The sequence below is a fragment of the Talpa occidentalis genome, unplaced genomic scaffold, assembly GCF_014898055.3.
Source record: "Talpa occidentalis isolate TD23 unplaced genomic scaffold, MPIMG_talOcc4v2.1 talOcc4.2, whole genome shotgun sequence".
NCBI lineage: Eukaryota > Metazoa > Chordata > Mammalia > Eulipotyphla > Talpidae > Talpa > Talpa occidentalis.
Genome location: NW_023602073.1, coordinates 73329199 through 73345618, shown reverse-complemented (window position 1 = coordinate 73345618; position 16420 = coordinate 73329199). Strand labels below are relative to the sequence as shown.

General features: G+C 40.2%; 1 protein-coding gene across 2 annotated transcripts in view; it reads right to left on the bottom strand.

Annotated features, from left to right (window-relative positions):
- Positions 1-16420, bottom strand: part of LRRC1 (leucine rich repeat containing 1) — a 123771-nt gene that overhangs the window by 44892 nt on the left and 62459 nt on the right. For both annotated transcript variants that reach the window (XM_037519875.1, XM_054698875.1), the window contains exon 3: positions 3955-4033. In XM_037519875.1, coding sequence (XP_037375772.1) covers positions 3955-4033 — 79 coding nt within the window. The remainder of the gene's footprint in view (positions 1-3954; positions 4034-16420) is intronic.

The window sequence follows — 16420 nt, the reverse complement described above, 5'->3', positions numbered from 1 at the left end:
TGATTTTCACTTTCTTATATTGATTTTCCTGGTCCCTTATTTAAGTTTTCTAGATTCCTGCTATGAGTGAGACCATCCGGTATTTTTCTTTTTCTTTTTGGCTTATTTCGCTGAGCATGATCCCTTCCAGTGCCATCCATGTTGCTGCAAATTGCATGTGTTTATCTTTTTTGAATGCTGAGTAATATTCCATGGTATATATGTACCACATCTTCTTGATCCAGTCATCTATTTTTGGGCATTTGGGCTGTTTCCAAAGCTTAGCTATTGTAAACAGTGCTGCTATAAACATAGGAGTGCAGGTGCTCTTTGGAATTGATGTTTCTGTGTCCTTTGGGTAAATACCTAGGAGTGGAATTGCTGGATCATATGGAAGCTCTATGTTTAGTAGGTCCAGAAATCTCCACACAGCTCTCCATAGTGGTTGGACCAGCTTGCACTCCCACCAACAGTGCACAAGAGTTCCTTTTTCTCCACATCCTCGCCAACATTTGTTGTTGCTAGTTTTTTTAATATGTGCCATTCTCACTGGTGTGAGATGGTATCTCATGGTAGTTTTGATTTGCATTTCCCTGATTACAAGTGATGTTGAACATTTTTTCATATGTCTGTTGGCCATTTGCATTTCCTCTTCAGAGAAGTTTCTTTTTAGCTCTTCTGCCCATTTTTTGACTGGATTATTTTCTTTGTTGTTGCTGAGTCTCATCAGCTCTTTGCAGATTTTTGTGATCAGTCCTTTATCATTAGTGTTGGGTGCAAAAATGTTCTCCCAGTTGGTGGGGTTTCTCTTTGTTTTTGTTATTGTCTCTTTTGCTGTGCAGAAGCTCTTTAATTTGATGTAGTCCCAGCTGTTTATCTTTCTCTTCACTATCACTGCTTTGGGTGATGTGTCTGTAAAGATGTCTTTGATATGCAAATCCCGTAGTGTTTCGCCTATATTTCCTTCTATGTATTTTATGGTTTCAGGTCTTATGTCTAGTTCTTTAATCCATTTTGAGTTGATTTTTGTGTATGGTGTGAGGTAGTGGTCAAGCTTCATTCTTTTGCATGTAGCGACCCAGTTTTCCCAGCACCATTTATTGAACAAACTTTCTTTGCTCCAATGCATAGTCTTTGCTCCTTTGTCAAAGATTAGTTGACCATAAATCTGTGGGTTTATTTCTGGATTTTCTATTCGATTCCATTGGTCTGTATGTCTGTTCTTGTTCCAATACCATGCAGTTTTGATGATTATGGCTTTGTAGTATAGTTTGAAGTCTGGGAGTGTGATGCCTCCATTTCCTTCTTTTTTTTTCAGTAGAGCTTTGGCTATTCGGGGTTTTTGGTGATTCCATATGAATTTCATCAATAATTGTTCTATTTCTTTGAAGAATGCCATTGAGATTTTGATTGGAATAGCATTGAATCTGTATATTGCTTTTGGTAGGATGGCCATTTTAATAATGTTTATTCTTCCAATCCATGAGCAGGGGATGTCTTTCCATTTCTTTGTGTCTTCTTCTATTTCTTTTAACAGTGTTTTATAGTTTTCTTTGTATAGGTCCTTTACCTCTTTTGTTAGATTTATTCCCAAATATTTGATTTTTTTTGTTTCGATAATAAAAGGGGTGGTTTTTTTGATTTCTTCTTCTTCAGATTTATTGTTTGTGTATAGGAAGGCTACTGACTTTTGCGTGTTGATTTTGTATCCTGCCACTTTACTGAACTGACTGATGAGTTGAATTAGTTTTTCTGTGGAGATTTTGGGGTTCTCTATGTATATTATCATATCATCTGCAAATAGTGATAGTTTGACTTCTTCTTTTCCTATTTGGATTCCTTGGATGTCTTTCTCTTGTCTTATTGCTCTGGCTAGGACTTCCAGTATTATATTGAAAAGCAGTGGTGAGAGTGGACATCCTTGTCTTGTTCCAGATCTTAATGGAATTGCTTTCAGCTTTTCACCATTGAGAATGATACTGGCTGTTGGCTTGTCATAGATGGCCTTTATGATGTTGAGGTATGTTCCTTGTATCCCAAGAATTTCAAGGGCTTTTATCATGAATGGGTGTTGCACTTTGTCGAAAGCTTTCTCAGCATCTATTGATATTATCATATGGTTTTTATATTTCTTTTTGTTGATGTGTTGGATAACGTTGATTGATTTTCGGATGTTAAACCATCCTTGTGCCCCTGGAATGAATCCAACTTGGTCGTGGTGAATTATCTTATGGATACATTGTTGGATTCTGATAGCTAAAATTTTATTGAGGATTTTTGCATCAGTGTTCATTAGGGAGATTGGCCTATAGTTTTCCTTTTTTGTGTTGTCCTTATTCGGTTTTGGTATTAGTGTAATATTGGCTTCATAGCACGTGTTTGGTATTGTCCCTTCCTTCTCAATTTTTTGGAAGAGTTTGTGAAGGATAGGCACTAATTCGTCTCTGAATGTTTGGTAGAATTCATTTGTAAATCCATCAGGTCCTGGGCTTTTGTTTTTGGGGAGGTTTTTAATTACCATTTCAATTTCGCTGCTTGTAATTGGTCTGTTTAGGTGTTCTATTTCTTCTTTATCTAGCTTTGGGTGATTGTAGAGTTGTAGGAATTTGTCCATCTCCTCTAGATTGTTGAACTTGTTTCCATATAACTGTTCATAGTAGTTACTGATTATTCTTTTGATTTCTGCTGTGTCCGTTGTGATTTCTCCTCTTTCATTTATGATTCTGTGTATTTGTGCTTTCTCCCTTTTTTCCTTTGTGAGCCTGGCTAGGGGTTTGTCTATTTTATTGATTTTTTCAAAGAACCAGCTCTTGGTTTCATTGATCTTTTGGATTGTTTTTTTAGTTTCAATTTCATTTATTTCTGCTTTGGTTTTTATTATTTCTTTTCTTCTACTGGTTCTGGGGTTTTTTTGTTGTTCTTTTTCTAGATCTTTGAGCTTCGAGATTAGAAAACCTAAGTATTTTTACACCAGATTACTCTTTTAAAATAAGCAGATACGAGGAAAACAAAATGAAACAGGGCATTCCCCAGCACTCTATACCCAAGAAGTTCCAAGCAAGTTTGGACCAGAGAGATAAATCTCAAATTTTCATTTAACCTCAATTTTCCCAAATCCTTAAAAAAGCGGGGGGAGGTATAATAAAGTAGGGAAGCATACCCCTCTTTTGAGGTAGCTTACAGAGTCTTGAGAAACCTGAGAAATGGACCCGTCTGGCCCAGAGAGACCTCTAGAACAAAGCCCTTTCTCTGCATCACCTGTCGATACCAATTCATTATCACAGCGACACAGGCACCGAAGGCCACAGTCAGTATGCTCGGGATTGAGCCTCAAGACACAAGGAGGGTTCACAACAGAGCCACTCAGCTCTGCCCAGGCAGTGTGCTGTGTCAAAGATGAAATCAGTAGCAAAAACAGTGAGGAGGTTTTATGTGGAGGGATAAACCCAAAGAAATCCTCACAATTGCTGCTAAAGTGAGAAAATAATAGTGTAGGTAGAGCTTAAAAACTAAAAGGGTGCTAGGGTAAAACTAAGATACTAAATACGTTTTTATTACACATGCTATAAATATGTTTTATTACAGGAATAAAACATATCTCTAATAGGACTTTTCTTGGACTAACTATGGGATAAATTTTCTGAGAGTTTAGAACTCAAAAATCAGTTTTATATCACGAAACAAAATGGGTAGATAGTGGTTTTATAAACTACTCCAATTCATCTTACTGCTTCAGCAATGTACTCCTCACTCCTGTTTGCACTCACTCAGCCTCCCCTCTTCCCCTAACATCCTTCAGAGTTCCATCAACAGCATAGTGGGTCTTGTGTTACACAGTGCTATTTACAAATAAATATCTTGACAAGACAGTGATGCATCTAAGTATCTTCAACATGGATAACCTGTTCGTGTTCTTTGCTTGGTCCTCAAAAAAGATGTTAATAGTATAGGCAGAAAAGCAGGCAGACAGGTTACCTGGTCAGTGGGTTGCCACTGAAGTCAGCTATCTGTAGTGCTTTACAGAATGAGATGCTTTCTGGGATTTCAGGAATATCTGTAGGAATAAAGAAAATGTCTATCATTAACCATGCTTGTTACCAATTTTCATCATCCTCAAAAGAAACCAACAGGCACAAAAGATTATATGAAAATTATTACCTCATTCAAATGTGGCATGGCTTTCTAAAGTGTTTGTCTACCATTAGTTTTATTTGCATTCTTAATAGAAGACATATTATTAACAGAAGCACAAACAAAAATATTTAAAACAGCCTCCACCACCAAGTCCCACCACCCTAACAAATGTCACTTAGGGCATTCTGTAGTAACTTCCATTATGCCTTCTTTTCCTTAAGTTTTTGCATGGCTGCATCAGTACAAAATATTCCAGAGCACATGTTTTTAAATTATATACTTTCACCTAGTTGTAAACATAACAATTTGGAAAATACAGAAAAGTCCAAAGAACACTTTTATCACCCAAGAAATAATGTTATAATCTGATACATGTTTTTAGTTTACACTCATACACACACACAATACATATGCACAGAGTGTATGTATAAATATGCTTTAAAATAGCAGGTTAATACTGATTTTTTTCACTGTACATTATTTTATAAATTTTCCATTATTATTTTTCCAAATAGTTTGACATTCTTAATGCTGAAAATTCCCACTGTGTATTTTTTCATACCTCATTTAGTCAATTCCCTGTTGTTGGACATTTAGATTATTTCCAAGTTCCTAATGTTGTAACTATATTAATGTCCATTTCTGATTATTTTCTTGGGCTAACTTCCCAGAAGTGTAATTACTGTGTCAAAGGCATTAACATCTCCACAGCACTTAATAAATATCATTAAATTGCTTTAAAGAGGGTCAAGTTACACCTATTTACACTTCCATCAGCCTGTATATGGTGTTCAATTCAGCATCTCTCCCCCTCTGGCTTTTTCCTCTTAAATTAAATAAAAAATGCCAATGTTATTAGTAAAGTGCTCTGGCAACATTTTGGTTCATATTCCTTTTATTACTAATGCTGAATATCTTTGCCCATGTTCACTGGCAACTAAACATTGTGATTTTAAAATGACCAAAATTGTTACTTTAAATCTCAGTTTCTTTTGGTACAAAACCTGAGATTATAACTTTCAGGATTTTAAAAGGTTAGTTCATAGTGCTGAATTTCAAAAACATATTTATTTTGGAAATATTAATATAAAGACAGGCTAAAATAGAAAAGGTTCTCCTGGTGTCATGCTGTTTCTTCCACTAGTATGACAAATGCAAGCTGAGCCAAAAAACACCTAATATTTCTAATGTGGGGGTGGCAGAGAGAAGGAAAAAATGGGTGCCCTGGTCCAACAATCTCAAAGTAATCCAGAAGCTACATAAAAGTTCTTAGTTCAAAGTTAAACGCTGAAAACATTTAGTTTATGGTAACATTATCTTCATACTATTCTCAGCATTGCATAGTCTTATAAAGTAGTGAAGAACACACACTATGATCTGAAGTTCATAAATGTAATAGCTTCTCTAACACACACAGACAGGGCTTGTTCCTAAATATATCTAGAATGGATCTTTAAAGCAAACATTTGTGGGTCCGGAGGTACAAATGCAGCAGCAGGCCCCCTTTCTACACATTACCCTTTTTAATCTTCTCAAAAATAAATTACTTCACTTTCATTGTACAAAATGGACATTTTGCACAGAGATGAAGTGACTTGTCCACTGCTACAGGCTTGTTTCACTGAGTGCTGACACACTACCATGCTTAAGAATGAATAAACATATGTAAATCTACTACAGGATTAGCACTGATACCCAGGCAAATGTGGCAACATCACACAACAGATTTTCCTCAGTCTGAAAGGTGCTGGTCAGTCTGTGCACTCCATGACAGTCCCTCTTCGGCCACTTCTTCAGGTCCTAATGAGCAGTTGTTTTTGTGTTTGTTTTTTAAGATAGAGGACTGGTCATCTCATAAGTGCCAAGAAAGTGGATCAAATTGGACATTAAGATATAAATTTTCCAGTTTGTTGTTCCACCCAACAGGGGGAATAGCGGAGAATCAGGAAAACAGAAAAAGAAAGGTGTGTCAATTAGGTAGAGAACTTTGGGCATCAAAGTATCAGAAACATCCTTGATGCTTGAGAAGATGATCCAACAAAGCAGACAGCTGCTGTAGGAAACTCCAGTCTGGGTTGATCTGGAATTCAGGGATTTGAGGATAACAAAAGCAACTGCCAGAGAACACAGTTGGACTCAATCCAGGAGCTGACCAAGAGGTTGGTTTAATGAAAGGCATTCCCTCCTTAGGCTAAACTGTTTGTATACAAAGGAGAAGTAGCAGATGAGCAAACAGAACATAGGTCAAAAGATCCAAAGATCATTTCTTTCTACTATATGCATGTTCCCAACTTAACCAAAAAGAATTTCTTTGTGCCCCGCCCCCCCCCAAAAGAGAGTTTTAGACAAAGAAGGTAATACTGTGGTTTGAAGAATTCTGATTTAAGCAAGTTACTAGCAATTGTCTGAATGGAAAACTAACAAATGGGAATATCTACTCAACCTAAAATACCCAGCTAAAATGTCACTTCCTAGGGGACACCTCCTTGGGCCCCATGATTATGTAGGAGTCCCCTGTTCTCAGGTTCCTCCAGCCTCACCTTTTGTGAGATCAGTTACCATTTTAATTAAATAACTGCTGGTGATACTCAGTTTCCCTGACTAAATTCTAAACTCACTGGAAAGAAAAGCTGTGGAGTCCTTGTCTACTACATAGTTGTTTCCCCCAAGCTGATAAAGTATTAAGCATAAGCAGGCAGTCTACATAAAGAAACAAACAAAAACTGTGATCATACTTTTCATTAATTCGGGTTGGTCTTGTCTCACATATGCTCAAAAATAAAAGTATATAATTTGGTATTTTAAAAAATGTCTAAGAGTGATGGTAAAATTAATCTCCCTACAACTTTCTTAAAATAACCTTTAATTTGGACCCACTCTTAGCTATCATTATTTATTAATAAATTGCTTTGAATTGTACTTCTTTTTTAAAAAAAAACCTGTAGTTTACCAATATAGCCATTACTATAGCCTGTATACAGGAAATTCACAATCTGCCCTAAACTGGTTGAAGGCAAAAAGTCACCAACACCTCAGGAGACAATAATCCACTACCTTCTAGAAGCCTAAGGGCTTCTGAGACAGAACACAGTTTTCACCACAGCTTTTGTCATTTAGATAGTGATTTGAAAGAACATTTCCTATCCTTCTTTATAGTCATTTCAGCATCTATTTTGTGTAGTATCTATTTTGAACACATCAAGCTGAGATTCCAACTTCCCCAAGCCTCTACCCCAACAAAGTCACACATAGGCTTGGTCTACAATGTTCTACAAGGAAGCAGGGACTCTTCCCATAGGTCTAGAATCCTCAAGAGGAACCTCACCCTTCCCTGAAAAGCTATCACAGCTTATAGGCCCTATTGCAGCGGAGTGTGCGGACTTAGTGATCACTGAGGTTCCTTCTAAGTATGTGTGAGTTTAAAAACTTCCAGAGCATTTCTTCTCATGGAGTTCTGTGAGCAGACAGTTTATTTTGTCTATGATCTACTCCCTACACTCCGCCCCCATGCATAGCACAGTAAGTTCTTTCTTTTTTAATATATATTTTTACAATCATTTTTCATTTTTGCACAATGTATGCATTTTCATTTTGGTTATAGTCCCCATACAATTCCTATCTCCCTTGTTTTGATCCTACTCCTTCCTCCTCCCCCCACCCCATAGTGTGTCTCTGATTTATAGTTGCTTCTTGATTTTGATTTTTACTTTATTAAAATTAGTCTTTTTCCTGGTCCCTTATTTAGGTTTTCTAGATCCCTGCTATGAGTAAAACCATCCAGTATTTTTCTTTTTCTTTCTGGTTTATTTTGCTGAGCATGATCCCTTCCAGCTCTATCCATGTTGCTGCAAATTGCATGAGTTTATCTTTTTTGATTGCTGAGTAATGTTCCATTGTGTATATATACCACATCTTCTTGATCTAGTCATCTATTTTTGGGCATTTGGGTTGTTTCCATAGCTTAGCTGTTGTAAATAGTGCTGCTATAAACATAGGAGTGCAGGTGCCCTTTTGAATTAATGTTTCTGTGTCCTTTGGATAAATACCTAGGAGTGGAATTACTGGATCATATGGAAGTTCCATCTTTAGCAGGTTGAGGAATTTCCACACAGCTTTCCATAGTGGTTGGACCAGTTTGCACCCCCACCAGCAAGGCAGGAGAGTTCCTTTTTCTCCACATCCTCACCAACATTTGTTGTTGCTAGTTTTTTTAATATATGCCATTCTCACAGTAAGTTCTTTCTGAAGAAATTACTCACTGGCATTTCTTCTTGTCCTGTATAACTATATCTTCTCCAGGTTTAAAACTTATCGATAATGATGCTAGTAAGTTACAATACTAGTATTGCTCCACTGAGAGTATTATGAAATGCTAAGCAAAACAAGACTTTAAGTCTTACATATTTTTGTGGCTACTCTCTAAGGTGCTCTAATTAATGACAGTGTTTGGAAACAAAGTTAAGGGAGATGAGACATGCTTGAAGAAAGCGATTACCTAATTTGTCTTTTTGTACAATGGCAAAGACTAACATTTTAAACCTCAGGACATATTATTTGTAAAGTTGGAAAGCTGAAATTTTATTATTGAAAATGGGGCAAGAGCTATGTAAGTAATCATCTACACTTATTGCATCACCCCTACTCTCCTCACAGCAAGGTGGCTTTGTCAGCTTAATTAGTACAAGGTGCTAACAAGGACAGAGACCTGGAGTCTATCCAAGAGTAGACCAGCTTCTTTCCCATGGTTCCAGCCTCACTGCACTTTGAGCACCCTTAACCTACAAACTTGTGATCAAAAAAAAAAAAACAAAACAATGGCAGCAGTTGAATTTTATTGAGCACTTACTAAGTGTCAAGAAAGGGTAAGGGCCTAGTGAGTTTGTGCAGCAAAAAGGCAGGAAGGCCAGAATCTGACCTGAGATGTTCTCGCTCCAGAATCTGTGCTCTCCACCATAAAGTTACCTTGTCTCTAAAAACAATGACTGCGGTCAAAAGAAATTGTAAAACTACTCCTCAGTGCCCTGCTGCTGTGCTGTAAGCCACTGACGCGTGCCCCCAGTGAGAGCCACGGACAGAATCATCTCTGAATCTTCAGCCACTCAGTGGATGGGAGCAAAGGAAGACTAGCACCCTTCCAACTGATTTCTCACTCAGATTAAATGTGTTATTTGCCTAATTCTTTTAACTAAAAATTCAAATAATTCATTTTCTAACATTACATATAAAAGTATCAAAGTAAGAAAGCTCTTAGAATTTTAATTCTACAGTGTGGATAATTTTACTAATTCTCAATTATGAATTACTACGGAAATTAAATATAGTATTTGATTAAGTACACAATATTAAAATGCCTCATAATTATGTCTTGCTTAATGTAGCTCCTAAAATGAAAGAGAATGTAATTAGAACTACTGGCAAAAAGGCAATATGGTATCACAAAATTTCATTTAAATCTTCTTTGATTCCTCAAATATTTTAGACCTCCCTGGTACCTAATCCTTCTCCTTGGAAGCACTTTGCTTAAAGGTGATAATCTATAAAAAATATATTCGGGGGGCCTCCCTGGTGGCGCAGCGGTTGAGCACTGGGTTGTGAAGCTGCCCGCAGCCTCTGCAGTGCCAGTTCGATCCCAGGCTGCTCCCCTGCCACTGAAGGAGGGTCCCATATGGCGCGCAGACCTCTCTTGCCGCCCGCTGCTCCCCTCAGCAGTATACTCCGGTCCTTCTGCCTGCTCTGCTCCCTGCTCTGGCTCTGGTGAATTCTCTCACCCTCCCGCGCTTTTGACTGTACCCAGTGCTTGTATAAATAAATAAATAAAATCTTAAAAAAAAATGTATTCGGGCCTCCCCTGGTGGTGCAGGTGGTTGAACGCCACACTGTGAAGCTGTCCACAGCCTCTTCAGTGCCAGTTCGATCCCAGTCGGCGAAGGATCCCACATGGAGCAGCAGACCTCTCCTGTCGCACCCACTGCTCCCCTCAGCAGTGTATTTCGTCAGTCTGCCTGTTCTGCTCCCCACTCTGTCTCTGGTGAATCCTCTCACCCTTCCACGCATTTGGCCTGTACCTGTGTTCTTGTATAAATAAATAAATAAATCTTTAAAAAAAAATGTATTCAATATGTTGCTTCAGGGCCTCACCAGCGGCACAGTGGTTGAGCGCTGGGTTGTGAAGCTGCCCACAGCCTCTGCAGCGCCGGTTCGATCCCCGGCCGCAGGGCGAGGGTCCCACATGGCACGCAGACCTCTCCTGCCCCCACTGTTCCCCTCAGCAGTACACTTCATCAGTCTGCCTGTTCTGCTCCCCACTCTGGCTCTGGTGAATTCTCTCACCCTCCCGCTTCTGCTGTACCCCAGTGCTTGTATAAATAAATAAATAAATCTTAAAAAAATAAAATAAAATAAAGAACTTTTCCATTCTGTTTAAAATATATATATGTTGGGCCTCCCTGGTGGCGCAGCGGTTGAGCGCTGGGTTGCGAAGCTGCCCGCAGCCTCTGCAGCGCCGGTTCGATCCCTGGGCTGCTCCCCGACCACTGGAGGAGGGTCCCAGTGGCGCGCAGACCTCTCCTGCCACCCGCTGCTCCCCTCAGCAATGTGCTTCGGTCCTTCTGCCTGCTCTGCTCCCCGCTCTGGCTCTGGTGAATTCTCTCACCCTCCCGCACTTCTGACTGTACCCAGGGCTTGTATAAATAAATAAATAAATAAATCTTTAAAAATATATATACATATGTTGCTTTGCCACTAGGTTCAGGGATCAGATCGCTACTGTCTCCAGCATCTCCCTAGCATGTACATAACACGGCCCCTGGCAGGCAGTTGGCCCACATCCTCACTCAACAGAGTTAACATCAACTGCTCTTAGCCTCCATTTCCTCATGAAAGGGGCTTCTGGTTTCTCTGCCTCACCCACCAACTGAGCCTACTGAGGGGTAAAATGAGATGATGTACACAATAAATAATTAGGCAGAGCTCTGCAGGTCCCTGAACACCATCATTTCTCTGAATGTCTTCTTGTGTAACACTGATGAGGGGAAAAAATTATTCCCGGTGGAAGTCACTGTCTGTGTGGCATCTGCAATCCTCCCGTGCACACATGGACTTCCTCTGTGTGCTCTGGTTTCGTCCTACATCCCAAAGATGTGCACGCTAGGTTCACTGGCATGTTGACATTGTCCCAGCCCAAGCGAGTGTAGGTGTGCATATGAGTGAGCCCTGCAATGGAAGGAAGAGCATCCCATGCAGGGTGGGAACCCTGAAACTCCAACCCTACTTACATTACACTGGAGTAAGTGGGTTGAAAAATGAATGAGTGAATACAAATAACTGCTTGATATTAGAAGTGTTTAGGATCTTTAATTATAAGTTTGATGTTTCTGTGGCGAGAACTATACTGTAGGAACTTAACTCTTGTTGATATCAGTTAGCCTACAGTATAATTGGTTTCATTGTACATGTTTGTTCTTAAAAGTCTCCGTTTCCAAGAAACTATCAACAATGTCAAGTGAAAACAACTATTCACAAATGTAAAGGACTAAAGGAGAGGAGAGAAAGACTACTCCCTGCCAAGTGTCACAGAGTGGTTGTATGAAGTATATATCACTTTCTTTTTTTTTAAGATTTATTTATTTATGCATACAAGAACTGGGGTACGGGCCAGAGATGTAGGGGGTGAGAGGATTCACCAGAGACAGAATGGGGAACAGAACAGGTGGATTGACTAAAATAGACTGCTGAGGGGAGCAGCAGGTGAGACAGGAGAGGTCTGCGCGCCATGTGGGTAGCTCCCTGGCCGGCTGGGGATCGCACTCATGCTGCAGAGGCTGTGGATAGTTTCATAGTGCTGTGCTTAACCCCTTGCACCACCAGGGAGGCCCGTACATTACTTTCTATATCAACCTGTAGGATCTGAAGCTTGTTTTCTTGTCCCCCTCACACATCCAATATACATCCAAGCTAGAGGAAAAAAATATCAAGAACTCTGCCAACGGAGAAAGACTAGGTCCTTATATAAGTATTGTGTGGTCTGTATCCAATATTAGACAAAGAAATGTGCAAGAGCATAAAAGTCAAGAAGTCATGTTAAACCCAATCAGTGACAAACAAAAATAATACAGCATAAAAAAAATAGTGCTATCACAAAGCACCCCATAAGCCACCCTACAAGAATTTAGAGGGTACAGAGGTGAGCCTATCAGGAATCTAGCAATTCACAAGTATGGACCTGGATATCAGAGACTGTTACCCTTCCCTAAACTCTACATCAGTATTCAATAAGCAACCTCGAGATTTGCTCAAGATGAATGACTTCCCAACTGGTGTTCAATTACATTTGTATTTCCGGTATTTTTTTTTAAATGTAGAAGACATGAGCTATAGCTAAGCCAGCTTGGGTTTCCCTTCTCATGGACACTCAGCATTTATCTTAAGCACCTTCTACAATAATATTAACAAGGTTAAAATACTGTGATGACACAGAGCAAAACCAGGGCTATAAAGAACTTGATCTTCCCATCCAACACTGTCCCTCCCCTTTGAGAGAGAAATTCATTTAGTGAGTTACTACTCTTTTTTTTTTTTTTTTTTTTAATACAAGCACTGTGTACAGTCAGAAGCGTGGGAGGGTGAGAGAATTCACCAGAGCCAGAGCGGAAAGCAGAGCAGGCAGACTGACAAAGTACACTGCTGAGGGAAGCAGCGGGAGCGGCAGGAGAGGTCTGAGCACCATGTGGGACCCTCGCCCAGCAGCCAGGGATCAAACCAGCACTGCAGAGGCTGCGAGCAGCTTCGCAACCCAGCACTCAACCGCTGCACCACCGGGGAGGCCCGTGAGTTAATACTCTTGCTCACACACATTCTTCCAAATGCTAGAGCAACTCCTGGTAAGAATGTGCACCATGGCCACCTGGGCCAGCGCTGAGCTGATGGTGCTAATGCTCCAGCTGGCAGCCGCAGTGCCATGAATGAGTGTACTCATACTCCCCACCTCCACCATGGATAGACACATACGCCCCACCTTTCAACTATGTGACACTTTAGAGTTTTCAGCACAATACTTCTTTAGATGATGATTTGAAATTACTACCTGAATGCCCATGGTTCAGAGACACCTCTTTTGAAATTAGTCTCCTGGCAGTTGTTTTCACTGAAGATAAAGGGGGACATAGTTGGACACCTGGGAAAAATCTTCGACACGGAGAGAACAGTGGGGGACAGACTCAAAATCAGTGAAAAGGACATGTATGGCTCTGAAGAAAGGAGCTACTCTCCTAAAAGCCCTTATATACCACTTGACTGTGTGCCTCCAATCAAGAAGAGCTACCATTTTTGTGGGCTGATTACATACCAGGTATGGGGGCTGGCATTTTGCGTGCATCATCTCTAATCCTGCCTCTCTGTGTCAGTATTTGAGTTAGATAGTAGTAGTCCCATCAGCACATGCTGATGTAGGCTCAAAAACATTAACTAAATTGTCACTGTGCTGACATGCGGAAGAGGGGCTTTGAAATTCCATTTCATCTGCCTCAGAGCTGAGGAAGACTGTGAAGTAGTTGCGAGGAGCTGTACAGTCGGATTCAATAAGCTCCAAGCATGCTGGAATAAAGGAGGCCAGAAGAAATGCATATAGAGAGATAGCAGAGGTCAAAACACAAGTCTGAGGTTCTGAGCTATCACTTGGCAGTCGTTTTGCAAAGAGATGGGGGTGGATAAGCAGCTGAGAAGGAAGCAAGGCAACCTCCTGTTGTGGGTGCAGGGGACACCCACCAGGTACAGGGAAGAGAAGTGCAGCAACAGAGCCAAGAAGTCAAGGGAGTGTCGATGTGGCAACCACCAGGTAAGGAAGGCCTGGACGTGGATATTAGGAACTTGCTGTCATCTCTGAGAGGACACAAACAGAGTGGTGTGAAGCGAAGCCAAACCACAAAGGTGGAGAAGTCAATGAATATCAAGAGAAGATAGTAAATAAAGAGGAAGGGAGTATACAACAGTAGCTGCTAAACCCTAGGCTGAGATACAGTGCTCGTGGTCTGCAAGATGAGAAGAGCTGACGTGGTTTTCCAAATATGAAACCAAATTTATTTCTTTAAAAGAACTATTGTCTAATCAGAGATGATATATCCTGACTAAAGAGTTGAAAACTCTTTGTCTTTTAAGAAATGATGGTGATAGTTTTTCCTATCAAAATAAGGAGTTAGCAATCCTGTGTCACAATTCCATTTTTTAAAAACTTATACCTCTCCAATAAATCTAAACAAAATAACACAGAGGGCAGAGCATGCCCTCCAAAAAGTATGGCAATTTGGGGGTGTGACGAAGAGTTTATAGTTTGAGATGAAAACAAAGGACAAGGGAAAAGTTCATTTTAATGTGTTAGGGTTTGATTTTTTTGTTGTTTGTTTGGAAAATCCGCAGGTGAGCAGGGTGGCAGGCAGAACCGGAATGAAAAAAAAGTTGTAGCGGTCCATTCCCACCTGTGCTCGAAGGCAACAAAGAGGCAGGGAGTACTGTGAGAGAAAGACTGGAGAGTGCAGACTGGAGAAACATGGCTCCATGGAGGGGACAGAGGCTGAAACGGAAAGAGCCGAACAGCTGAGAAAGGGCTTATGGAATAAGCTCTCCCACCATTGCAGAGGAAAACGACAAAGCCCCATGCCCTTAAGACGGATACAACTTGCCACAGTATGAAACTGTCCTCAGCAAAAATGAACACGTGACCTACTAGGCATTCTTCAAGAAGGAGGTAGGGAGGTTGGTTGCGTGACACTGGTGGAGACTGTAGGATCCTCTTATACATAAAAACCATGACTCAAGAACTGGACAAAGACAGAGTTCAAAAGCTGTGAGAAATAAACCACTCCCAGTGAGAAGAAGGAGCATGTAGAAAGAGACACTCACAGGCTGTAGTAAAATACTGAATGCTGTGACTTTGGGCACAATCAGTACATCATATTGCTTCATTTAGAATTATTTACTACTCGAGTAAAACAAGGTCCCTGTGTGCCAAACAGCTTGGCTGATGGAGACAGTTTGAATGTTGTGCTGCTAGTTGTCTGACTCAACCCTGCTTAAAAATATCTGGAATCCTCAAATAAGACTAAATATGAATCCATGATCCAAGTCTGCATTTGTTGTCACAGCTGTTCCTTTGGGTGTGCAGAAAAAGAATGCTAAATGGAGATCTTTTTCTCGAAGGCATCATCCCATTTCTCGTATTATTCCAATCACCAGAATCACCCAGGAGGCAGCTATCATTGTAGACAAATACCTAATTCCCCCCTGAGCAGCCCTCCCAGGATTTGTGAAGGGAGAATGAAGCAGACACAGCACAGAGCAGAAAGAGAAGGCAGGACAGAGGAACCCTTTGTCAAGGTTTTATTTTGGAGTCTGAGTACTTCTGCAAGTAAAAAGTTCCCAGTCTAATAGGTTTTCACCTAATTCCAGACACAATTACCAAAATAACCTTTACACCTCAACTCTTCCTCCCCAGCAGAGTTGGCTAAAAAAACACAAACATGTCCGGAGGAACAAGGTCCTGATTCACCAAAACAAACCAAAAAAGATATAAACCAAAGAGAAAAAATAAAAGTACATTATAGTAAATATTATGTTTCATAACGTAAGAGGGTGAGGGGAATGTGAGCAGTTTGGCATTCTTTTTACTTGACCTCCTCACCAAACAAAAAACATGATTCCAATTCATGGCTACATAAACCTCAGGACAACAGCAACTAAACATCAAAAGCTAAAAACCAGTATTTGTATTTATCAGCTCAAAATTACAGCTCATTTTAATCAGTCTTATTTATTATGGAAAAAATTACAACTACTAGCATTTATGTACAAAATTTTCTATGAAAATGAAGTCTTTCAATGGAGAAATGCTTTGATGCAGAAGTCTTCAACTTTCCTTCAAATCTCCTGCATCTTCTCTACACCCTGAGCATCTTTCCCTCCTCCTCCTCTGAACTGCAAATCAGGCCCCGGACAACCCTATGGGCCTGATCCCATGCTGTTTCTGTGTTACTTTGTTAAGTACACCTTCTACTGCACAGTTCACCATTCACACACCCACCATACCATGCACAGTGTTTGCTGAATGACAGACTTGATCAAAGGTTGGAATGAGTCATTCAGACTCCTCAGAATACTATCTGGGTAACATACATATCAGAGGGGGTGCAGGGCTGGGAGAGAACTATATTAATCTCCAGAGTGCAGGGAGAAGCCATTCGGTCCAGTAAACCAGTTAGAACACTGATTTTCAGCAATTTTCACCAGCTCTTCCCAGTACTTTTTTAACCAGGATCTA